The sequence below is a fragment of the Quercus suber genome, unplaced genomic scaffold (genome assembly GCF_002906115.3).
Source record: "Quercus suber isolate HL8 unplaced genomic scaffold, Cork oak 2.0 scaffold_47, whole genome shotgun sequence".
Taxonomy (NCBI): Eukaryota; Viridiplantae; Streptophyta; class Magnoliopsida; order Fagales; family Fagaceae; genus Quercus; species Quercus suber.
Genome location: NW_027069512.1, coordinates 1359742 through 1384602, shown reverse-complemented (window position 1 = coordinate 1384602; position 24861 = coordinate 1359742). Strand labels below are relative to the sequence as shown.

The window sequence follows — 24861 nt, the reverse complement described above, 5'->3', positions numbered from 1 at the left end:
TATGTGGTCAGCGTCCATGGTCCAAGATTGCAGGTTTCAGTTCCTTGTGGATTGGTTTTGGTGGTTGCATCGCGAGGGACGAATATTGGACGCTGTGGATGAGAGGCTGCAGGGAGATGAATACGTGGTTGAGGAGGCACAGAGGCTTTTGCTCCTTGGCCTTGCATGCTCACATCCAATTGCTGGGGAGAGGACCATTATTCAGATTATATCAGGAGCAGTGGCGGTTCCCCACGTGCCACCATTCAAGCCCGCTTTTGTGTGGCCGTCCACAATGCCAGATAGCAGCAATAGTAACAGCATGATGGCTAATGTCACAACAGCTGATTCCACTCCCATTTCCATGTGATCTTGGCGTTTTGGGTCAGGTTCGGAATCAGCTGGTTGGACACCTCACTATGCAAGCAGGGAAAGCTATGGAGGTGCAGGTGGAGGTTACAGTGATATATAGCTAGCTCTCTCTTGTAGGGATGAATTACTACAGTACTACTGATCGATGCACCATTAATTTCCTATTTGATATTTCCTTTTCTACTTCTTTTCTGTTTTAATTTCCTTCTGTCTAAAGAAACAAATTTATAAATTCTGAATAACATTCTTCAATTAAATTTGGGCTGGGAATGAGTAGGCTCAAGATCCAAGCCGTATTAAACAAACGATTATTTTTTGCTTTAAAATGTCAAATGTGTGTACAAACTTAATTACCAAGGAAATTATATATATAGATCTCATGATTTTACTTCTGTATATGGTCAATTCACTGCTATGTTTCACACAGCATGACGTTTATCTTCTTAATTACACGTCCATTGTCATCTAAATTAGTCCAAATCTCCGAAATTTTCATTTGTTCTTTCCAGGATTTCCTATCATCCTTTTGTCCTCTCGTGTGTTTGAAGCATGCTTAATTGCTTCTGCCAGTATATTGAATACCTTAGAACATTGTTAAGACTGTATTACTGTAACAATGTTCGATACCAACTATTCCAAATGATATCACAACATGCATAATTGCAAAGTCTGAAGTAACATAAAAAGCTTAGGCCTAAGATGAGCCTTTTATTAGTTACATAAACTGGCAAGTCTTGACTTGATACGCATGCATTTATGGGTTGGTGCGTACAAATTGGAGGGCTTCACCAGCTTGCAATTTTGTGGAAAGCCGGAGTTTCCTATATTCTTCATAAGTAAAAGGGAGAAACTGGCGAGGGTTGTCAGAGTCAACAAGTTCTGGTGGGGCTTCAACTGCCTCTTCCTTGGGTCCTAAGAGAAATGAAGCAATTGACACTCGGATACATGCTTCCTTGCACTGTACTCGATGCTTCACGTTACAAAATCTTCCATTGCTCCATGCCTTCAACAGATATTAACAAACATTAATTAACTCAAAATCAAAAATCAAAAATCAAATCATATAGTATTATTATAAAATGGGATCCTCTGCATGCATATTGCATACCTTAGCAACATCCCCAAGATTGACAAGCAAGGTGCCTACCCAGGGATCCACAGATACGAAGGCGCCAGACTTGTCCATGACTTCAAGACCACCCACGTTTTCATCATCTTGAAGTATGGTTAGGAATCCTGAATCCGTGTGTATTTGTACACCAGAGGATCCTACAGTTTCAGGTGTGAAGTTGTATTTGTTAATTCTAAACTGGCAAGGCCATCCCTTGAACAAGTCGCTAGCCAAACCCATACTTTTGGCCAACATTCGTCCCAAATCAATGGCCAGCTCGTGTATTGCTTCAGCATACATCTCTATTGTTTCTCTGACAATAAAAGTATTGCCCAAGTAGAATTAAGCTTTCAAAACAAAACAGGTGGTTCAAACATGTGAATAACAAACATGCTCCAAAACTTGGGTAAGGGAAAAATCATCTAGGAAACTACCAATTTTTAGTACATAAGCTTCACAAACTGATGCCCCATCAACATAATAGTTCATACTTAATATGGACTTCAAATTTCATGTTAATAAAGATCTTATTAACTATCCAACAGTTATTAATCTGTGATTATCTTAATATCTATGAAACATTAATTATAATCTTTTGTCAACATAAAATAGTCATAAAAAATCAACGTCTTATAATTTCAAGCCATCATATATGTTTTACTTTAAATCTCAAGTCTTGGCATGCAAATTATTTGTGTTTTGTGTTTAGAATTTTGAGAAAATTGTTACACTAGAACAAGAGTAGTAGTATAAGTATTAATTAATTAAGAGGGAAAAAAGAAAAAGGAAGGAAGGAAGAAAGAAAGAAAGAAGAGCCAGGGAGGTGGAAATAAAAAGATGAAAATTAAGAAACCTTTGGTGAGGGGAGAGATCCAATTGAGAAGAAAAGGTACGCAGAGATTGAGAAGAGGCCAAATCATAGAGACCCAAGGCCTCATAAAGAGGGTTGACCTGGGTGGGTGCCATGTAACCACTGCCGGCTATGACGTCTGTGTTGCGCATTTTGATTTCCATGGGAAGATCAAGCACTTCTCTCACCACTTTCTTCATCTCTGTCATCAGACTCGAGGGGATCTTATGGTTCACAATCCTGAAACAACCCCACTCCTCCGATGCTTCTCTCAGTCTCTTTAGCTGTTGCTCTCCATCATCTTCTTCCAATTTCTGCATATCAATCACCGGGAGACATTTCCCCTCCTCCTCCTCCTCCTCCTCCTCCTCCATCTTATCTTAATTAATTTGCTCTCTACTTCTCTCTACCAAATACTTGATCTTAACTACTCTCTACTATTCTCAAAAAAAAAAAAAAAACTACTTCGTACTAAATACGTAGGCTTCTCCATTCTATACTAATACTCATACCTAACTTTCTCTCAAAAAAAAAGGGCTAAGGCTTTCACTGGACACTAGCCAGTCCAAAAAAAAAATGCTCATAAGTCATAACTAACTGAATAAATAAATGCTTTACCTTTTTTATTATATATTACTTAATTTCTTCTTAGTAAAGTAAATTAATGGAATACTTTCACGCTAAACATGATATAAGAGTCCCAGCAACTCATCTCTTTACGGATACGGAGTTGGACAACGAAAAAGAAGAAGAGAACTTTTTTTTTAATCTTTAGTTGACCAATTTACACCCTCTTCTCTTTGCCCTCTTTAGAGATATGCTTGCGCCAGGTACAATTTTTACCACAAGTGACCCACGTAACAAATTGTGAAAGATAAAAAAGTAATGATAGATTTATATAAAGACACATTTTTATTATTCATGACTCGACATATAAACAAATTTTTGCCACATAAAAGCACAAATTATATCATGTGACGCTAGCATATGCCCTTTTTGTTTAAAGTTGCCATCTCCGAAAGCTGTCCTAGCTCTTGAGGTTCCGTATCTTACACACCTTGATCATTTGTCCTTTAACTTTCTTTTCGGCCTGTTTATTAAACTCGTCTTGATACAATGCAACTTAAGTTTTCAACGTTGTTAGTTTCTTAATCCTTTTATTCAAAAAACTAATCCAACGTGAAATTAAATATATTTCCCCAACATAATTTCTCTCTAAGTTAGTTTATAAAGAAACTCTTTAAACTTTTTATATATATATATCTTTTTGGGTGTAAATTCTAAAAAATTTATATTCTTTATATTCTTAACATGCATATTAAATTTTGTTTAAATGGAATATTATTCACTATTCAGTCAATAAGCTTATTTTTTATACACAATTTTAAATTACAAAAACTTTTTTTTGTTTAAATGAAAAACTTAAAATTTTAACATTTGAATGACATACAATTCAAATATCATTTACCCAATTCTCTAACTTTTAAACTAGTTTTATTTTTTATTCAACCTGTGAACTAAAACTCTATAATTTACCAAACACCCGTGCATCTAAAATCTTCAGTCTTTTTTTGGTCTTTCCCAACCAAACCCAAGAAGGTAAAACCGTGGCCTAGCCTTATGCCACCACCAACCACCAACACTAGGCTCGTAATGTAAATGTTACACTACAACCAGCTAGGCTTAAATCTATATCATATATGTTACACAACTTTCCAAACAATCTAAACTACTTGTACTCCTTATCAAAAAAAAAACAAAACAAAAATGCAAAACTGACCCTCTAATTTTTACCTTTTTCATTTCAGTTCTCTAACTTTCAGTTTTATCAATTCAGTCCACTAATTTTCAATTTTTGTCAATGCAAAGCTCAGTAGAGAGAGAGAGAGAGAGAGAGAGAGACAGAGAGAGAGGACTGAAATCACTAGCTGCTCTCCTCACTATCCTTCGCTGCTCTACTCGCCATGTAAACCACAACCACCCTCGATGCTCTGCCTTGACTGAATCGGTGATGGGTGTACTCCGTAGCTTCAGCTCCATCTATCAACCCCTCATCTTTTCTATACTTACAAAGCGTGATAGAATCAATAATAGATTGTTGGAGACCAACGATATTGATGTACCATATGGGATGGTCAATCACAGGTCCATGATCTTCAACAAAAAAATCTTCTTGGGTATCAAAAAGTATTACTGCATTTCTTCTCCTTATTCTTCTATTCCTCCTCGAGTCGCAACTCCTCTTAATTGCATACATAATCCCAATCAAAAGAACTCCACAAACCATACAAGCTGTGACAATCAAACTGATTTCAAATAAATATTTTTGGCAATGACTGTAACTTTTAGGACCCGAAGAAGGTTGTGGTGGTGGTGGTGGTTGTCATTGTAACCATGGTACTGGTGGTAGTCGTTGTGGCCATGGTAATGGTGGTCGTGGTGGCATTTGGCTAGTAAGCAGTTTTCTATGATGAAGCCCCATAACGAAAACAGAGCAAGAAACAGGGGATAGAATTAGAAACACATACCTCTTTGTGTTGTGTATGCAAAGAAAAAAAAAAAGAAAAAGAAAAAAGAGAGAGAGACAAGAAAAGATACTGAAATTGTCTTTTACTTTCCACCGCAACTTGTGGTTTGAATTGATGTGTAGTGAATGATTCTGGGTTTTAGCTTCATTTTTCCACGATGTGCTTTGTTGTGGGGACACATCGCTTTGAGTGAAAGACTAGTGCATTTACTCAGTAGCTTCGTTTTTCTTTGGTTTAGTGGAAGTCAATACACATTACAAGTCTTCTGCGTTAACTTAATCCTTGGGTTTCCAAAGAAGCTGGTGGTTTCAGTCCTCAACACACACACACACACACACACACACTAGACATGGGCGAACTGTGGCTCACTCCAAGTCGACGAGGTCGGGTCTAGTAGGATTAAAAACTTAATCTAAGTCTTTTTGGTAAAAAAAATTAATCCAAGTCTTTTTGGTTATAAAAACTTAATCTAAGTCGTAACACTATTTTTTTTTTTTTGAGATAAAAGATAGAATTTTGTTGAATATAACCAAACAATTTACAAGTAAAGTATTACCCTGTTCAGCCATAGCCAAAACAGGGAAGAAAAACTATCCAAACAAAACCAAAACCCAGTCAAGCCGAGAGTTTTTTATGCTTAGTGGTTTGGCCGAAACAACCTCTGTGATTTTTTCCAAAAGACCTATCTTGGCTACAAATCGTGAGGTAACCCTTCGGATTCAATCAATTAATTAATTTTTTTTTGGCCCATAAATTCACATTATCATGATTCCAATACGGAAACCCATGGGTTAGGCTAGGCTAGAACTGATCAAACCATGCCTATATCCAAAATCATTCCATATCTGGGACGAAAGTCAAACAAACTCAACTATAATATCACCTACCTAAGTAAAAAATCAAAGCAAATCTGGGGAAAGATCCACAAGTTCATCTTCCAAACTAGATCCCATCAAGTCACCGCTATTGACCATTGCCACCGCCACCAGCCCCAGAGAGCACAACACAACCAGACTTGACCTCATCGACTTGGAGTGAGCCATCGTTCGCCCACGTCTACCTTGCAACCCCATCAAATCTGGTTTGTGTTCTTATCTCTGTTGTGCATTTTTCTTTTTCAATAGAGTTAACACAAAGTAAAACATAAGCTTTTCTATTCAGTGAACTTGAAGAGTTTAAGTGAAGAGTTTAACCCTAGTTGAACTTGAAGAGTTAAGTGATTTGAATTTTAATTGATGTGGCACAGTTTAAGCCTTTGATTTCTGGTCAACCCATAGTCACCCAAACTCCTAACCGATCCTGCCACCCTTTAAAATACAGACTTTTAGGGTTGTGGGTTATTGGATTTTCTTGTAGAGAACCCTGATCAACAAGCTAAACGGGTTATGGGTTTTGGGGTTTTTATTTTTTTAATCTGGATTTTAGGTGGCTGTTGGGGGTGGATTTGGTTGGATTTGTGCTGAATTGTTGGATTAATGCTTGGATTTGTCAGTTGATAGTGGCTGGTCTGTGCTTGTATTTAGTGGTGGTTGATGGTGGCTGATCTGTGTTTTGTGTTTTTTACTCCAGACACTTGAAAATATTTGCACTGTAAATGTTTTACTAATGTAAATCAAGTCTCTAAGACTCAATTTTCAAGTGGATGCCATGTGAAAAAGNGGCACAGTTTAAGCCTTTGATTTCGGTCAACCCATAGTCACCCAAACTCCTAACCGATCCTGCCACCCTTTAAAATACAGACTTTTAGGGTTGTGGGTTATTGGATTTTCTTGTAGAGAACCCTGATCAACAAGCTAAACGGGTTATGGGTTTTGGGGTTTTTATTTTTTTAATCTGGATTTTAGGTGGCTGTTGGGGGTGGATTTGGTTGGATTTGTGCTGAATTGTTGGATTAATGCTTGGATTTGTCAGTTGATAGTGGCTGGTCTGTGCTTGTATTTAGTGGTGGTTGATGGTGGCTGATCTGTGTTTTGTGTTTTTTACTCCAGACACTTGAAAATATTTGCACTGTAAATGTTTTACTAATGTAAATCAAGTCTCTAAGACTCAATTTTCAAGTGGATGCCATGTGAAAAAGTGTCAGCTCAGATCTCATCAGAACATGACACAGGATTAATTATATTGTTTGGCAAACAAGGTTAATTCCCAATTTTGGCCGTCAATTCAGTCCTCTAACTTTCAATTTTTGTCAATGCAGGGCTCCGTTACAACTCAATTAGTGGCTGCTGTTAGACCTACTAAAACGACGCCGTTTTGCATTTTTTTAATTCAGAATTAAAAGAAAATAAGAAAAATCTAAAAAAAAAAAAAAAAAAAATTAAGGGGACGTCGTTCCCCTTCCCATAAATCAAAACAAAACAATGAAGACCCAAATCCCTAACCTGTGTAACTTTGAGAGAGAGAGAGAGAGAGAGAGAGAGAGAGAGAGAGAGAGAGTGTGTCCTTGCAACCCCATCAAATCTGGTTTGTGTTCTTATCTCTGTTGTGCATTTTTCTTTTTCAATAGAGTTAACACAAAGTAAAACATAAGCTTTTCTATTCAGTGAACTTGAAGAGTATAAGTGAAGAGTTTAACCCCGGTTGAACTTGAAGAGTTAAGTCTGTTAACCCTTGTTGAATTTGAAGAGTTAAGTTTGTCAACCCCGGTTGAACTTGAAGAGTTAAGTGATTTGAATTTTAATTGATGTGGCACAGTTTAAGCTTTTGATTTATTTTAAGCAAATTTGGTCCCTTAACTGGGAGTTAAGTGATTTGAATTTTAATTGATGTGGCACAGTTTAAGCTTTTGATTTATTTTAAGCAAATTTGGTCCCTTAACTGGACACTCTCCATTTCAAATAGAAATGGAGAGGATCCGAATCCCTCCTACTGGTGACAATTCCACTGTTGATGCCTGATTTTGTTACTTATGAAAATTCCTTTTTATTTTTAGCAGATGCCCGTCATGTTTTGGGCTTTTTGTAAATCTAATTTCAGAACAATTGCTTTTTAACCTGTCTTGAGAACAATATTTGTTACTCAGTTGTTTGTGGGTCTTTTGGATGTAAAAACAATGGTAATTGCCCCTGGTTTTTGGGCTTTAATTATATTTGCTACATACTTACTTGTATCCATGGTTGTGCACTTGCTGGTTCATGATTTGTTTGCGGTATCTTCCGTCCATACTTTGTACTTAGCAAAAAATTTTAGTTTCACACTTAGTTGTTTTCCCGCAACTTGAACCTCTTCTGGGGATCTCGTCGAGGGTTTTGGTGAGGTTCAGCCTTGGCTTTGTTCTGACTTGTTGCATGGTTCTTGTCCCCTCTCCTTTGGATTTTTCTTTTTATCTTGTCTGGGTTCGCCAGTAACTTATATCCGTCGAGGCGGAATCTTGTTACTTGGCCATTTTGCAACTTACACCCATTTAAGGGATCTTGTCATGTTTGTTTAGCTTCGTCAGTAACTTACATTCGTCAATGTGGAATCTCGTTACTTTGCCATTTTGTGACTTACACCCATTTAAGGGATCTTGTCGTGCTTGTTTGGTTTTGTTAGTAACTTACATCCGTCAAGACGGAATCTTGTTACTTTACCCTTTTGTGACTTACACCCATTGAAGGGATCTTGTCACTTAGACTTCGTCAGTGATTTAAATTCGTCTTGGCGGAATCTTATCACTTTGTCTTTTTGTGACTTACACCCATTTAAAGGATCTTGTCACTTAGGCTTTGTCAGTGATTTACATCCGTCTTGGGGGAATCTTATCACTTAATCATTTTGTTTTGTACGGCTGACTAGACCTGCTTGCACAAAGACATTAGCTGAATAATTCTTCTATTAATTTCAAGAATGGATACATTTGTTTGTTACATCTATTGATGGTACTTCTTCAAGTGCTCGATGTTCCATGGCCTTGGAAGTCTCTGTCCGTACGGGGTTTCTAGGTGATAACTGCCTTGCCTGGAGTAGTGGACCACTCGATAGGGTCCTTCCCATGTGGGGCCAAGTTTTCCTTGTGCAGAGTCTCTTGTTGCTATGGTGACTTTGCGCAGGACGAGGTTACCTATGTCAAGTCGTCTGAGCTTTACCCTCTTGTTGTAGTAGTCGACCATTTTTTGCTGGTATTTCGTCATTCTATTGTAAGCTTTCTCTCTCACTTCATCCAGGCAATCTAGGTTGATTCGTAGGTGATCGTCATTGTCATGTTCGTTGAATACCTTTCGCCTGATACTAGTAACGCCTACCTCGACTGGGATCACTACTTCAATGCCATTAGTGAGCTTGAAGGGGGTCTCTCCTGTTTGGGTTCTTGTTATGGTCCTGTAAGCCAACAGAACGTTAGGTAATTCTTCCGGCCAGGCACCTTTCACGTCGTCCAGCTTGGTCTTAATGATCTTGAGTAGTGTCCGATTCGTCACCTCCGTCTGTTTGTTCGCCTAAGGATGCCCTGGAGATAAGAACTGGTTCTTGATACCTAGGTCTGAACAAAAGTCTTTGAAGCCTTAGGTATCGAACTGTCGCCCATTATCTGAGCTTTACCTAAAGTAGTGGACGACTCGATAAGGTCCTTCCTATGTGGGGCCAAGTTTTCCTTGTGTAGAGTCTCTTGTTGCTATGGTGACTTTGTGCAAGACAAGGTTACCTATGTCAAGTCGTCTGAGCTTTACCCTCTTGTTGTAGTAGTCGGCCATTTTTTGCTAGTATTTCATCATTCTGCTGTAAGCTTTCTCTCTCACTTCGTCCAGGCAGTCCAGGTTGATTCGTAGGTGATCGTCATTGTCATGTTCGTTGAATACCTTTCGCCTAATATTGGTTACTCCTACCTCGACTGGGATCACTGCTTCAATGCCATAAGTGAGCTTGAAGGGGGTCTCCCCTGTTGGGGTTCTTGCTGTGGTCCTGAAAGCCCACAAAACGTTAGGTAATTCTTTCAGCCAGGCACCTTTCGCGTCATCTAGCTTGGTCTTGATGATCTTGAGTAGTGTCTAATTCGTCACCACCGTCTATCCGTTCGCCTAAGGATACCCTGGAGATGAGAACTGGTTCTTGATACCTAGGTCTGAACAAAAGTCTCTGAAGCCTTGGTTATCGAATTGTCGCCCATTATCTGATATGATCATCCTTGGAATCTCGAACCTACAAATTATATTTTTCCATACGAAGCCCAAGATCCTTGCTTCTGTGATGGTTGCAAGTGTCTCTGCTTCAACCCACTTCGTAAAGTAGTCAATAGCAATTAGTAGGAATTTTACCTGACCTTTACCTAGAGGCAGTGGACTGACGATGTCGATCCCCCATTGCGCAAATGGCCACGGGGATGCTATCATCATCAGTTTCTCTGCTGGAAGTCGCTGAACATTCTTGAATCGTTGGCACTTGTCACACTTTTTGATGAGCTCCACTGCATCTACCTGCATAGTAGGCCAAAAATAACCTGTTCAAATAACCTTGCTTACAAAAGATCTAGGGCCGACATGATCCCCGCAAATCCCTTCGTGGATTTCTGCCAGGATGTACTTAGCTTCCTCTTCGTCGACACACTTCAAGTAAGGCATGGAAGAGCCTCTCTTGTATAAAGTATCATTAGGGATCGTAAACCTGGCCGCCCACTTCTTGACCTTTCTGGCCTCATCTGCATTCTGTGGGAGGTACCCGTCCTAGAGGAAAGACACAATGAGTGTCATCCAACTGTTTGTGCTCTGGATTGCAAACGTTGGAACTTCTTCAATGCTAGGGCATTTCTGGACCTCTAACATCAAACCTATGTCCGTTGCTTGTTCTTCCGACGATGCTATCATTGAGATTTCGTCTGCTTCCATGTTTTGGCTTATTGGGATTTGTACAAATTCCACTTTATCAAACTCCTGAGTCAGATGCTTCGTCAGCCTGAGGTATTTCTGCATTCTCTCTTCCTTTGCTTCGTATTCTCCCTTGATCTGCCCAATCACCAGCTTCGAATCATTTTGAACTAACAGGTTCTTAGCTCATAATGCCTTTTCGAGTCTCAGCCCCGTCAATATTCCTTAGTACTCGGCCTCGTTGTTGGTAGCTGGAAATTTCAGTTGAACGCCATACTTGAGTACTTCTCTGTCAGGGGTGGTTATGACGACCCTTACTCCCCCCCTTCTTTTGGGCTGACGAACCGCCGATCTGTGTCGTCCATGATTCGACTTCATTAATGAACCCATCCTCGTCCAAGGAGGTGAATTCGGCGATGAAGTCTACCAAAGCTTGCGCTTTAATGGTTGTCCTGGGATGGTACTCAATATCGAATTGGCTGAGTTCAATTGCCCACTAGACCATTCTTCCAGATGCTTCAGGTTTGTTCATGGACTTCTTGATGGATTAATCCGTCATTACTAGGATAGGATTTGCTTGAAAATACTATCTTAGTTTGCGTGAGGCTACTATTAAGGCGAACACAATCTTTTCAATTCTTGGATACTTTGATTCAGCCCCTTGGAAAGCTTGACTAACGTAGTACACTAGGAGCTGTTTCTTGGCTTCTTCTCGAATCAGGGCTGCACTCACAGCTGTAGCTGATACTGCCAAGTATAAGTATAGATTTTCTCCTTCCTTGGACGGGCTTAAGAGGGGTGGATTACTTAAATAGTGTTTGAGTTCTTGGAATGCTGCTTCACATTCGTTGGTCCAGGCGAAAGCCTATCTCAGAGTCTTGAAGAAGGGAAGGCATTTGTCCGTTGCTCTAAAGATGAATCTATTAATGGCTGCAATCCTTCCCGTAAGTTTCTAGACTTCCTTGACGGTCTTGGGCGATGTCATGTTGATTATGGCTTGCACCTTCTCCGGGTTTGCTTCTATTCCCTTCTGGGACACCATGAATCTTAGAAATTTCCCTGAGGCTACACCAAACACACACTTACTTGGGTTTAGCTTCATATGGTACTGTTTGAGGGTGGCAAACTCTTTTAGATCATACAGGTGGATGAGTTCTTCCTTACTCTTGACGAGCATATCATCCACGTACACCTCCATATTCCTGCCGATCTACTTACTAAACATCTTGTTTATTAACCTCTGATAAGTAGCTCCTACATTCTTTAATCCGAAAGGCATCACCTTATAACAATAGTGCCCTTAGCTTGTAATGAAAGCAGTTTTCTCCTGATCTTCTTCAGCCATTTTTATTTGGTTGTATCCCGAGAAAGCATCCATGAACGTCAACAGCTTATGTCCAGCTGTAGAATCTACAAGTTGGTCTGTCCTTGGAAGAGGGAAACTATACTTCGGGCATGCCTTGTTCGGGTCCGTGAAGTCCATACACATTCTCCACTTCCCATTTGTCTTCTTCATTAAGACGACGTTTGCAACCCAATCAGGATAGTACACTTTGCGGATGAATCCTGCCATTAATAGTTTGTTAACCTCGTCCGTAACCGTTTGGTCTCACTCTGGGGCAAAAATTCTTCGTTTCTGCTGGACGGGCTTTCTCTTTGGGTCTACATTCAACTTATGCTAAATAACTTTTAGAGATATGCCTGGCATATCTTCGTGACTCCATGCGAAGACATCTATGTTCTCTTTAAGGAACTGGATGAGCTTTGTTCTCATTATAGGACTTAATGTCGTCCCTATTTTTGTTGTCTTTGTTGTGTCTCCTTCGTCCAGTTCCACTGTTTCTGGAGTTTCCATTCTCTCTTCCACCTTCTCTTCAATCATCCATGTATGGTTCTCTTTTGCAACCAAGACAGTCTGGTAGCATTCTCTGGCTAGGACTTGGTCTCCTTTTACCTCACCTACACCGTTATCTGTTGGAAATTTTACCTTCAAGCAATAAGTAGATGTGGCTGCTCTCCAGTTGTTGAGTGTAGGCCTTCCAATAATTACATTGTATGACGAGGGGCAATCTACCACTAAGAAATCTAACTGACGAGCCAACTGCGTTGGGTAGGTCTCCATTGTCACTGTCAACGTAACTATGCCTTTGGGATAGACCCTGTCTCCACTAAAACTAACGAGTGGAGAGTCAAATGAGCGTAGTCTTCTTGGATCTAGCTTCAGTTGCTAAAAAGTAGGAAGGTATATTATGTCCATGAAGCTACCATTATCCACGAGGATCATTTTGGTGTTGAATCCCTCTATAGTCAGCATTATGACTAAAGGGTCGTTATGAGGCTGCTTCACTCCTCTGGCATCCAACTCGTTGAAAGACATGTCTTGATCTGTCCGTCTTTGCTTAAATGGGGGTATCATGTGGATGCTGTTCACTTGTCTTTGCATGCTTTTTTGAGGGATCTAAATGATCCTCCCTTGAAGGGTCCCCCTACAATCTTCTTTATTTCTCCAATCACATCTTATGGAAGCTAGGACGAACAATCTTCATTCCTAGATGTGAACTCGTGCTGACTTTTATCACCGTTTCGGACTTACTATACTCCTTTTTTTTTTACATATGTATGTAGTTTCCCTTTTCGAATCAACTCTTCTATCTGCTCCTTCAAGTCCCGACAGTCTTCTATGTAGTGACCATGATCCTTATGAAACCAACAGTACTTATTCTTTTCATGAGCATGGGGAGATGAATGTAATGGTCTCGACCATTTGAGGTAGTGTTCGTGCTTAATCTGCGTTAGAATTTTGTCAACAGGCATAACTAAAGGGGTAAATTTTACCGTTCGAGGATTCTTATCGTCTTTCCTCCTGTTGCCAGCACCGATTCGACGATCTGGGCGCTTTCGCTTCTGTCCCCTATGCTCGTCGTCCTTCCTTCCTTTGTCTCCTGGTTTCTCTACATCCTTTATGGCTATTAATGCGTCTTTAGCATTCATGTACTTCTGTGCTTTTAGGAGCATCTCTGCCATCGTTTTTGGAGGATTCTTCACGAGTGAAGCCACGAGATCTCTGGATTTTAGTCCTACTTTGAAAGTCGTCAGTTGCACCTTATCGTCAGCTTCGTCTACCTCCAGGGTCTCCCAAGTGAAGTGTTTTACATATGATCTTAGGGTTTCCGTCTCTCCCTGTTTAATAGTAAGTAAGTGGTCTGCTACCCTTTTTGGACGTTGCCCCCGATGAAGTGATGCAAAAAGGCGTTGCTCAACTGCTCGAAGTTATCGATGGACGATGTTGGCAACTTTGTGAACCATTCCCTTGTAGCTCCCTTGAGAGTAGTGGGGAATGAACGGCAAAATATCTCGTCAGGTGGCTGTTGAAGACCCAATGTCGTTTTGAAGGTATTAAGATGGTCTTGGAGGTCCTTAAGTCCGTCAAATGGCTCAAATTAAGGCAAGCGAAATTTTAACGGCACTAGACACTCTAGGACTATTGTAGTGAAGGGCGAATCCGTGGCTCTTACCAGTCTATCAACGCTCAAGTCCGTTTTCTCCTTTAGGGCATTCCTTAGCTCGTCCATCTCCTTCCTCATCTCTCTAAGGAGATCTGAATTCTATTCGTCTAAAGTAGTAGGTTTTCGATGGTTGCTTCTTCTATGACTGTCTCCCTCGTCTTCCAAGTTGCCTTTAGATCGATTCTCCTCTTGTTGGAGCCGCAGCTTCATTTCCTGGTTTTACCTAGTAAGTTCTTCAACAGTGGCCGCAAGAGTCTGGACTTGCTGAGCCAAGGTTGCAGAATCTTGGCTAGACTCCATCTGAATATAAAAGTTTATGGAAACTACGTTTTCGAATGTAAACACGAAAATGTGTTTCCCACAGACTACGCCAAGCTGATGAAGTGTAAGTTCTTCAACTAGCAGATGGAGCCAATTCACAGTTCACGTGTATGTCTTCTTAAAGATGGTCACTGGTGTGATGCCTATCACAACGTCTCCGATGCTAAAGTTAATATAAAGGAGCTTTATGAAGTAAAACAAAATAGCAAAATGGTAGTAAAATTATCTCAGTATTTTCTTATACCTCCTGTTGATATCGTGAGGGCCTTATATATGTCTTTTGCAACTCCTACCCGTTGAGGTAGTTATGGTGGCCTTGATGTTCCTTTTGGTAACGTTTTGTGCTATGTAATGTGGCTTTTAACGTGCTCCAAAGACTCATACAACTGGTCCTTTAACCGCTCCAGGTGTAATTGGCTACATTGAATGGCCTGGTTGTCTTCGTCAGTGATGCGGGTATTTGCTTAACTCGTCTGAGGATGTCCTCGTCCGTAATTGTTGAGATCGTCTTTGGGAGATAAGTTCGTCAGTCCTGTCATCTTTCATCACATATTGTGGTTTAAGACAATTGATAAATATGATTCGATAGAATGAGCAAATGAGCAAGGCCTAGTTGAAATGAACCGATTTATTGATTTTGTGATAAAGACCTTCTTCAAAGTGTGTTCTATAATAATAATAACAAAAATTATTTTAATTAATTTCCTATTCTTCTCCAGATAAAATTGAATCATCGGAAGTTACTTGATGGAATGTTGGACATATGTGGAGTGCCACCGGAAAAATTCAGAACCACATGTTCAAGTATTGACAAGTTAGATAAGCAACCTTTTGAGCAGATAAAAAAGGAAATGGTAAGAACACTTGTATGCAAATACCGTTGTCTTACTTGGTTATTATTATTTATTACTAGGAGCAATAGCCTATCTAGTTGTTAGCATTTCATTAATATAAGGATAATTTTGTGATCATCTTTTTGTAAATATGTTGGATTAGTAATTTAGAGCCTAATTTTTACTCTATTGTAATTTTATAGGGAAGCTTGCATATACATTCTTTTTACTTGAGCTTTTCTCTTTGCAATAATATTTATAAATGAAATGTTGGATTAATAATTTAATTGTGTATTCCATTTATATCATTGCATGAATTTTAGTATGTTTGGTTATATATTTCTTGTTAATTATTGTTAGGTGGAGGAGAAGGGCTTATCTGCAGATGAAATAGGCACTTTTGTGAAGGAAAGGGGACAGCCTTTGGAACTATTATCTAAGCTTAAGCAGCAGGGCAGCAAGTTCTTAGGACACAATGGATCTGTTGATGCACTGAATGACCTAGAGATTTTATTTAAAGCTCTTAAAGTGTCAAAGTGTATTGACAAAGTGGTTTTTGACTTGAGTCTTGCCAGAGGCCTTGATTATTATACTGGAGTCATATTTGAGGCTGTTTTTAAAGGCGATGCACAGGTAATTTTTTAAGAAACATCTGTATTTTTCATTTCATTTATTTTTTCTTCCTTGTGAATCAATATTGTTTTTGGTGACACTTTAATAGCTGATCCTTTTATAATGATGCCCAAGGATCTTTTCTCTTATTGAACCGGGAGAATTTTTTTTAATGGTTTATTATCATATTAGTTGTGATCTGAACTGGTAAAATTGACCAGCCAAAACTCTAGAAGAATAAATGTACATTGAATTATTGTGATAATTTGACATGGCAGTGACATGTGCCTATGCTCTAATTTAAAGAGCACGCTTGAACAATGCATTCCATCCTATCATATTGCTGTTGATATATGTGTGGCTGGTTTTGTATTGGTGGCATTATATGTTAGCTTTTCATGATAGTAGGTCATTGGTAATCCTCTTGTATAGATGTCTTTTCTCAATTCTTTTTTTTTTTTCTTTATTATTGAAACTTGTGTGACGAAGTTTGGATGGCGGTAATGTTGTATGTCCATTTATATCTGATATGTTTATAGATCCTAGTGCTGCTGTAGAAGCTTATGAATTATTGTTCTTAATTTGCTTTGTCTTTACTCCTCTGTAGTTTATGATCCTATGACAATCATATAGTTCTATGACATGGATCATTTTCAGTCTCTAGAGTTTTGATTATTTCAGCCATTTACCTGTGTTGTCTGATTTCTGGGGGTAGGAAAGATGATTTCCATAAAGAAACTTCATGTTACTGTTTTTGTTTACATAAGTGTTGTGGGGTGACAACTGTGATGAAGGAGGAGGTTGGAAAAGGATTGTGGAAAGAAAAGAGAGAAATTGAGTCATGAAATGAAAAAGTCTTTATGAACTTATTCAAAAAAATGTCAAAGGTTTTATGAAGTGTGAAAAATAAATTTAAAAAACATGAAATTTTTGAGTCTTAGAGTTGACATTAATAGCGAATGTCAATAATTAATTTTTCATATTTCTTTTTGGTTTGATTTAAGTTTTCAACATGTAGTATAGAGGGACGAAAGATAAAGTGGTAACAATTGTGTAGAACAGCCAACGCAGTAGCTAGTTGAGATTTTTCGGATCTAAAGCCAACTGAAGTTACTAAGTTCTGCCTTGGTAGTGGAGATGAGGAAACAAAAATCCATAGCTAACATCAGAACTGATGTAATTTAAATTTGAAAATTTCATTTTCAGTTCATTTTCAATAATGGGTGCATTTCATTTGCTTCTTGTGTGATCTAGTAATTGGTGCATTTCATTTGCTTCATGTGTATCCAAGAAAACGTGCGTGTTTGTGTGTGCATGCTCGTGTTTTAATTACTGATGATGTGATTTGCTTGTGCATGTCCTCAGGTTGGTTCAATTGCTGCTGGTGGACGTTATGACAACCTTAATGGTATGTTTGGTGCGAAGCAGGTTCCAGCAGTTGGTGTTAGTCTTGGAATCGGGCAGGTATTTGCTATAATGGAGCAGCTACAGAAAGACCAGAGCCAGGTGATAATAATGCTTAATAATATACCTATATGATCCTCGACTTTCTAATATTTTGGCTAGCAACACAAAGTTTAATAATCTAGCACCCTGGTGGTGAGGCTGATGAGTTCTTTCATTCCTTTTGGGTGTTTTGGCAGGCACCACGTGCAGGGGCGTAGCCAGAAATTTTTGGTTGGGGGGCCGAGATAATATTATCATATTGATTTACAATTCAAAAAAAAATACAAAGTATGACATATCTACATATATACATGTCTTCTTGCATTAGTTTTAGAAAAAAACATTAAATCTAATCAAAATTAGACTACATTTATAAGAAATTATATTTATAGAAATTAAATATAACAAAGTCACTATAAGCAATTATAAAATAAACAGCAGTTAAATTCAACCAAATTAGACTACTATGGTCAAAAATAAATTCAAAATCAATTTTGTGGGTGCATTTTTTGTGCTAAGGCCAAGGGTGTCCGTTGTAACCTTAGGCATTTTTGCGATCCCACATTGAAAGAATCTCCCTCCCCCTTATAAGGCCTAAGGGGAAGGGAGATTCTTTCGATGTGGGATCGCAAAAATGCCTAAGGTTACAACGGTCACCCTTGGCCTTAGCGCAAAAAATGCACCCACAAACCTTATAAGGGGGAGGCAGATTCTTTCGATGTGGGATCGCAAAAATGCCTAAGGTTACAACGGACACCCTTGGCCTTAGCACAAAAAATGCACCCACAAATTTTATTCCCACTAGTAGTCTAATATTGTACCCTCATAATCTCTCCTCTCTGATCATAATTCGCACACCAATACAACATAGGTCTTGAATAGCTATGGGATATGGCCTCACTCAAGAAAAAGAAAATGTGGGATATGGCTGACATGTCTTAGAGAAGGAAAGGAAAAGTCAAAAAAATATGAAAAGTAAGAATTTGAGGTGGGGCATTTTTATGGCTATGCATTGGAGGAGGGGCCAAGTTTTTCTCATAGGGGGCCAGGACTTAAATGAAAGAGCGTGAGACCTATTTCTTCCTACTATTATAGAGGTTTTAAAAAATTTTGTGGGGGGCCATGGCCCCCTCAATGCATAACGTGCCTCTGCCCCTGACCACGTGCAACAAAGACTGAAGTCCTAGTTAGTATACTAGGGGATGACTTGACTCAAGCTGCAGGTAAGTGAGCTGTGGAATGCCAAAGTGAAAGCCGAATATTTTGTTAATAAAAGAGTGATAAAGCACATTGACCATGCTAGAGAGTCGAGGATCTCGTGGATGGTTATTGTGGGTGAACGGGAAATGAATGAAGGGATTGTTATATTAAAAGACATTGAGGCTGCTAAAGAAGATAAAATTCCTAGAAGTAGTCTTGTCGAAGAACTTAAAAGACGGTTGAACCCATGAAATTAATATTTGGCCAAAAGGCACAACTCCAAGCCAGATTTCCATTCTAACTTGGTAAAACACCCTGTTTTTTTTTTTTTTAAAGATATGCTTTTCATTGTTTGTACTCGTTATTTCTTAGTACTGGAATTGAAGATGATAGGTGTCATATAAAAGGTCTATAGAACACCAGGATTTATTTTTGTTATAGATTCTTGTAATTTTATCTGGTGCTTTCGATTTTACAGTGCCATGCCAATGAAATACTATGATGGCCATACATGAAATATTTGAATGTTTAATTGCAATTCTCCACTTGAGTTTCATTTTATGGTGATAGTTTATTGGGAATCTAGGGGTGGGGTCTGGTTCGACCAGTCTTTTTACGGCCTCACTTTCTTGACACTTCAAAATCATGAAATTTGGTATTGGTGATGAAAGTAATGAAACGCATTAAAATAAGAAAAATGCTACATTCACAATAATTTTATAATATTTTCACAACATTTTCAACCCGTCACTGCCTAGTCACAAAACACAACTTAAAATAATCTGACTAAGAAAACAAAACAAAGAAAATCAAATAAAATTCAAAACAAAATAAAAGGATTAAGAAAACAAAACAAAAGTTCAAAAACACCAACATATTTCAGTGAAGAGGGAAAGGAAGGGGTTTTGGAGAAGAATCTTGCTCTCACACACTGGAGGCAGAGGCAGAGGTAGAGGCACTCGACTTCTTCTCCCTGCCATCGCCCATCGTCGCTTCTCTATCTTCTTCAAAACGGTGAGACCCACATCTCTCTACCTTTCTCAGAGTTTGTTTCTTATTGTAATTACTGAGTTGTGATTGTGATTTTGTTGTTTCTTGCTTTGTAACATTTCATTCTCATTGAAAGAAAGCTTGACTTCTCTGCATTCACACAATTTTTTTTTTTTAAAATCAAATTGATGCCTGAGGTGGGAGGGTTGAAACTTAAGGTATAAATGATGCTCGCAAAATGTTTGATACAATGCCTGAAAGAAATCTTGCTAAGGCCTTGAATTGTTTCAGATTGATGGTTTACGATGGTTGTGATCCCAATAATTATACATATGTTGGAGATTTATCTGCTTGTATTCTCATTAGGTGATGCAATAGCTGGTAAGGAGATTCAAATAATTCATCAAATTTATAGTTATTTGAATGATTCAAATAATTCATCAAATTGTAGCCACCTTTGTGAATGTTATGCATAAGGGATTTTCCAACTAATCTATATCATTAGGGGCTTGGATGGTATAGGTACCAAGAACTGATCTTTCTACAAATGGATCTCTGTATAGAGAAACAACTGAGTCCTCATTTAAGAAATGATCTTGATGTAGATATCTGATCTGCCGGGGAAGTACTTGTCAAACTGTAGATAGCCTCATGATATAAGCACAACATAAAAAGAAAAATTGAAAGAAATTACCATTTGTTTTTTAGGAGTATCTATAAATTGCACATAAGCTCTACCAATGTATATATTAATAGGCATGTATTTGTAATTGGTAAGTTAGGTATCCACTCAGTAGATCTTGAATTGGCAATGTCACATTCCCTCATTCTTATGGGGGGAGGAAATGTCATTTGAGCTAGAGACTATATACTCCAATATCCCAAGTAGAGAGGGCCCTGATTGCATTAGCCAAAGGTTGAATGTAAATGGTGAGTTTGAGGTTTTCTCTTATTATGAGGCTTTGAGAGGCTTCAATGATCTGACTTTCTTTTGGGAAAGTACTTGGTGCACTAAGGCTCCCCAAAGAGTTGCATTCTTTGTATGGATAGCAACACGGGAAGATATTAACACATGATTATCTCATGAGGAGAAGAAGTACTATGTTTATGTTGTGGTTCTCATTAATTGCTGCCTATTGTCATTTGTGATTGAGCTTATAATAGATTGCATGTTGCTTATAAAATTAATGCCACTTGAACCTCATCTATATGATATCATGTGCTTCAATCACATCAAACCTGAAATCTCTATTGTTCATATGGAATGTGATGAAGAAATTCATTTTCCTCTGTCAGTTGCTTATGTTAGACATATCCTTAAGACAACAAGATTCTTAAAGACGATGACAGTCTCTTCTGCTGTTATAGATTCAGAGGAGAAGTTTCGTGTTGTCAAGGAGTTATTGATGTTCCCAAGGGAATCCAGGACTTGTCAAATTGCATTTAGCTGAAGTATAGTTTGCAAATGTTTCTCTCACTATAGCAACGTATTTGGTTACATTTGAATCAAGTTAGGTAAAAGGAGGAAAGATAAATCCAACAGGTCTGATTTATTGTGCTTTTGAGTAGTGATGTTGCCTTGTTCTTTTAATTCATTAAATAGCCAAATGCTTCGCAATCGTCACAAGTAAACTACACCAAAAGCATCAAAGGAAAGAAAAAAAATGACTAACTGCTTTTATATATATAATTTTAATGTTAATCTGATTTTATACTACTATTAGAGTTTATGCATTAGAGTTTTCAAATTGGTTGATTTCGACAGAGTTAAATTCTAATATGCTACTATTCGAATTTATAATTTATTTATACTGCTGTAACTACATACTTATAATTGTTTATAACTGACATATTTTAGATTTTTTAATAATTATTTCCAATTATTTTGAATCTCTTTATTCTTATGGCCTACACCTCCTCTTTTTGTTCATATTTATATTTGTATCATTCTTTTCATTAGGAACAGGTAAGTTCCTTTCCGAATAATATATGTTGTTATAGCAGTCATCTTGACTATTTGAAGTTTTAACTTAGTCTCATTGATTTAATAAATTTAATTGCGTAATGTATGTAATATATTTTGTGAATTTTGTTGATAGATTTGTAAAGCATGGTATTACTGAGAATAATATCCTTTTAATATGCAGTTGAATTTGAATAAATTAGGCATTTTTTGTTTTTTCTTTATTCAATTGCTTCTCATATATGTAATTTTATTAATTTATTTTGTGCATCGCATGGGTTAACGACTAGTAGATTCTATAGTGAAACTAAATGCTTTCATTTTGTTTTGTAGGATAATTCTCCACTCCATAAGGCATGTTATGATTTGTCAAATGAGCATCCAAGCAATTCTACTGGGAAGTTTGGTACCAATGATGTGACAAAGGTTGAAAATCCAAAATTACACGAAGACGGTAGGGACTATTAGTTTGTTTAAGATATATAGAGTCATAAGATTAGTTTGAATTTGGAAACTTGATGGTTAATATTTTTGTCTCATAATGTAGCCCATTGGGCAACCTTTTGTAATAAGGTAGGAACCTTATCTAACTCTAGAACATTAATGTACAAGTTCTCTTTAAATGCAAATAAGTTTTCATCATCATTTATTTGTACATAATTTCTTTCTTCTTTGCTAACACAGGTTGGCCAATATTAAGAAGCAATAAGTTTGTTACAAGATAATCTCTCTTTATTGAGGTGCAAAGATGATCCACCATACGTGGCAGATTTTGAAACCAAACAAAAGCATCATTGCTAGTATTGCCTATCTTTGACAATAGTTGTGATAGTTAGTAATCATAGAAATGATACATGTCATATCACAACAAAGGGCAAAAAAAAAAAAAAAAACAATATTCCAGAACTTTATTAACCACTACAACGGACACCCTTGGCCTTAGCACAAAAAATGCACCCACAAAATTGATTTTGAATTTATTTTTGACCATAGTAGTCTAATTTGGTGAAATTTAACTGCTGTTTATTTTATAATTGCNTCAATAGTAACACTAGTAAGGTACCTCAGCCACCAGAGAATCTCCTTGGATGGCCTAATAGATAGTCCCAAACCACCATACAACAATCTCTAATCATTAGCCACCTACCTAATCCTTTATGGGACCTCCCATTGTGAGCTATACTCCAATTATATACAAATTAATTGTGATCCAAGCCCAAAAATTGCTACGCAATTGGGCCGGACCCCCACAATCTTCATTTCACATAAAAGCTAGCTCTCTTTCTCTCTCTCTCTCTCTCTATTAGGTGATATAAAAATCTCTTCCACTCCACAACTTTTAGGCTATAAAAAAAAAATTCACGTAAAACAATATGCTATGCAGAACGATTTATATTTATAACCGTGGGAAAGGTTAGTTCTTTATTATTGATTAGTGAGAGAGGCTTGTTTCCATTGTCATGAATTGGGATTTTGATAAGTTTGTAATGATTTGGCATGAGGGATAGCAATGATTGATGCAAAGATGCCATAAGCCCCAGATCATTACTAAAATCAGATCCTGTTTATCAAAAAAAAAAAATCTAAAATCAGATCCAACTCAAACTCACAATAAATATATAATACACACACACACACACCAGAAATATGAAGACACATTAGTGATATTCTTTTTATGACTTTCTACTTCTAGACATATACTTTTGTAATTTATTTGCATTCTTTTTCGGTCACGTACATAGTTATAAAAAAATTAAAAAAAAAAAAACAAAAGTTAAACCCTATTTTAAATTGGCTCTCAAATTTTTAATTTTGTCAGCTAAGTTTTTAATATTTTTAAACGATTGCAATATGTGGTCTCCATACATCTTTAGTAAGTTAATGGTAACGTTGAGTTTGGTTATACGTCCTAACATCTAGATTCTTGAAAATATGATGCTTGAGAATTTGATTTCATATAAGTGTGTAATTATGTAACTATGTTTACACATGACTTGATTAAGAATTTGATAAAATTTCATTGTTTGGTTTACTTCTAACAATCAATAAGAGGAATTATTTATTTTTTCCAAAATATTCTTAGATTTATTAATTCAATGCCAAGTCTATTATCCATAACCTTTTATTTGTTTCTCTACTAATAAAAACATAATATGAACCATGAATTAAGTCAACTCTACTTAAGGAATAACCTAACATTGTCAAACAACTTTATTATCTTAAAAACAAACAATTATAATTAGAAGATAAAAATCAAAGTAATAGATAATCCCTAAAGGTGAATGTTGATGCAGTTGATCCAATTGTCAATAAACGCCCACAAAGAGGACTGAAATGGCACCAGAGGATCGTCTAAACTTAATAGATCCCCTAAAATGTACTTCCTTTTGTAGATCCCCTAAAGCATGGAAGCTCAAATTCTGCCTTTGGAAGGCAATGTTGCTACTATTAGCACCAATTTGAGTGGGGTTTTGTTTAAGATATACTTCCTTTGGTGGATATCATAAAACATGGAAGCTCAAGTGCTGGCTTTGAAAATTGGAATGCAATGCAGCCAAAGCTGCTATTTGCAATTATTTGATGTATTTGTTTATTTTGGATGTTGATGTATAATTTGGTCAACTATTGTGTTGCATACTTACTGTTTCTTTGTAACAAGCGTCTATATTAGTCATAGAATTAGTCTATTGGATTTTTTTTTGTTAATTAGTTGTTACAATATTGATTGGATATTGCAAAATTAGTTACCTTAGGCATTTTTGCGATCCCACATTGAAAGAATCTCCCTCCCCCTTATAAGGCCTAAGGGGGAGGGAGATTCTTTCGATGTGGGATCGCAAAAATGCCTAAGGTTACAACGGACACCCTTGGCCTTAGCGCAAAAAATGCACCCACAAACCTTATAAGGGGGAGGCAGATTCTTTCGATGTGGGATCGCAAAAATGCCTAAGGTTACAACGAACACCCTTGGCCTTAGCGCAAAAAATGCACCCACAAATTTCATTCCCACTAGTAGTCTAATATTGTACCCTCATAATCTCTCCTCTCTGATGATAATTCGCACACCAATACAACATAGGTCTTGAATAGCTATGGGATATGGCCTCACTCAAGAAAAAGAAAATGTGGGATATGGCTGACATGTCTTAGAGAAGGAAAAGAAAAGTCAAAAAAACGAAAAGTAAGAATTTGAGGTGGGGCATTTTTATGGCTATGTATTGGAGGAGGGGCCAAGTTTTTCTCATAGAGGGCCAGGTCTTAAATGAGAGAGTGTGAGACCTATTTCTTCCTACTATTATAGAGGTTTTAAAAAATTTTGTGGGGGGCCATGGCCCCCTCAATGCATAACGTGCCTCCGCCCCTGACCACGTGC

The 24861-nt window shown here is 37.6% G+C and overlaps 1 protein-coding gene and 1 long non-coding RNA gene across 2 annotated transcripts; one reads left to right on the top strand and one right to left on the bottom strand.

Moving 5' to 3' along the window:
- Positions 1-930: 930 nt before the first annotated feature.
- Positions 931-2836, bottom strand: LOC112009354 (2-oxoglutarate-dependent dioxygenase DAO). The gene is made up of 3 exons (XM_024041688.2): positions 2316-2836; positions 1460-1775; positions 931-1354 (listed from the first exon to the last, which is right to left on the bottom strand). The coding sequence occupies exons 1-3, from the start codon at positions 2684-2686 to the stop codon at positions 1106-1108; spliced, it is 936 nt and encodes a 311-aa protein (XP_023897456.2). The 5' UTR covers positions 2687-2836; the 3' UTR covers positions 931-1105.
- A 15791-nt stretch (positions 2837-18627) lies between these two features.
- On the top strand, positions 18628-22133 carry LOC112009338 (uncharacterized). Its single transcript, XR_002882665.2, has 2 exons — positions 18628-19549; positions 21822-22133. It is a non-coding gene; the product is annotated as an uncharacterized LOC112009338 (long non-coding RNA).
- Positions 22134-24861: the final 2728 nt, after the last annotated feature.

What these genes read in the sequence shown, in the direction of transcription:
- LOC112009354 (XM_024041688.2), bottom strand. Translation starts at nt 2,686, where the DNA reads ATGGAGGAGGAGGAGGAGGAGGAGGAGGAGGGGAAATGTCTCCCGGTG. An exon ending in GATCTCTCCCCTCACCAAAG is followed by an intron (nt 1,776 to 2,315) that starts GTTTCTTAATTT and finishes TTTTATTGTCAG; the next exon opens with AGAAACAATAGAGATGTATG. An exon ending in ATCTTGGGGATGTTGCTAAG is followed by an intron (nt 1,355 to 1,459) that starts GTATGCAATATG and finishes TATCTGTTGAAG; the next exon opens with GCATGGAGCAATGGAAGATT.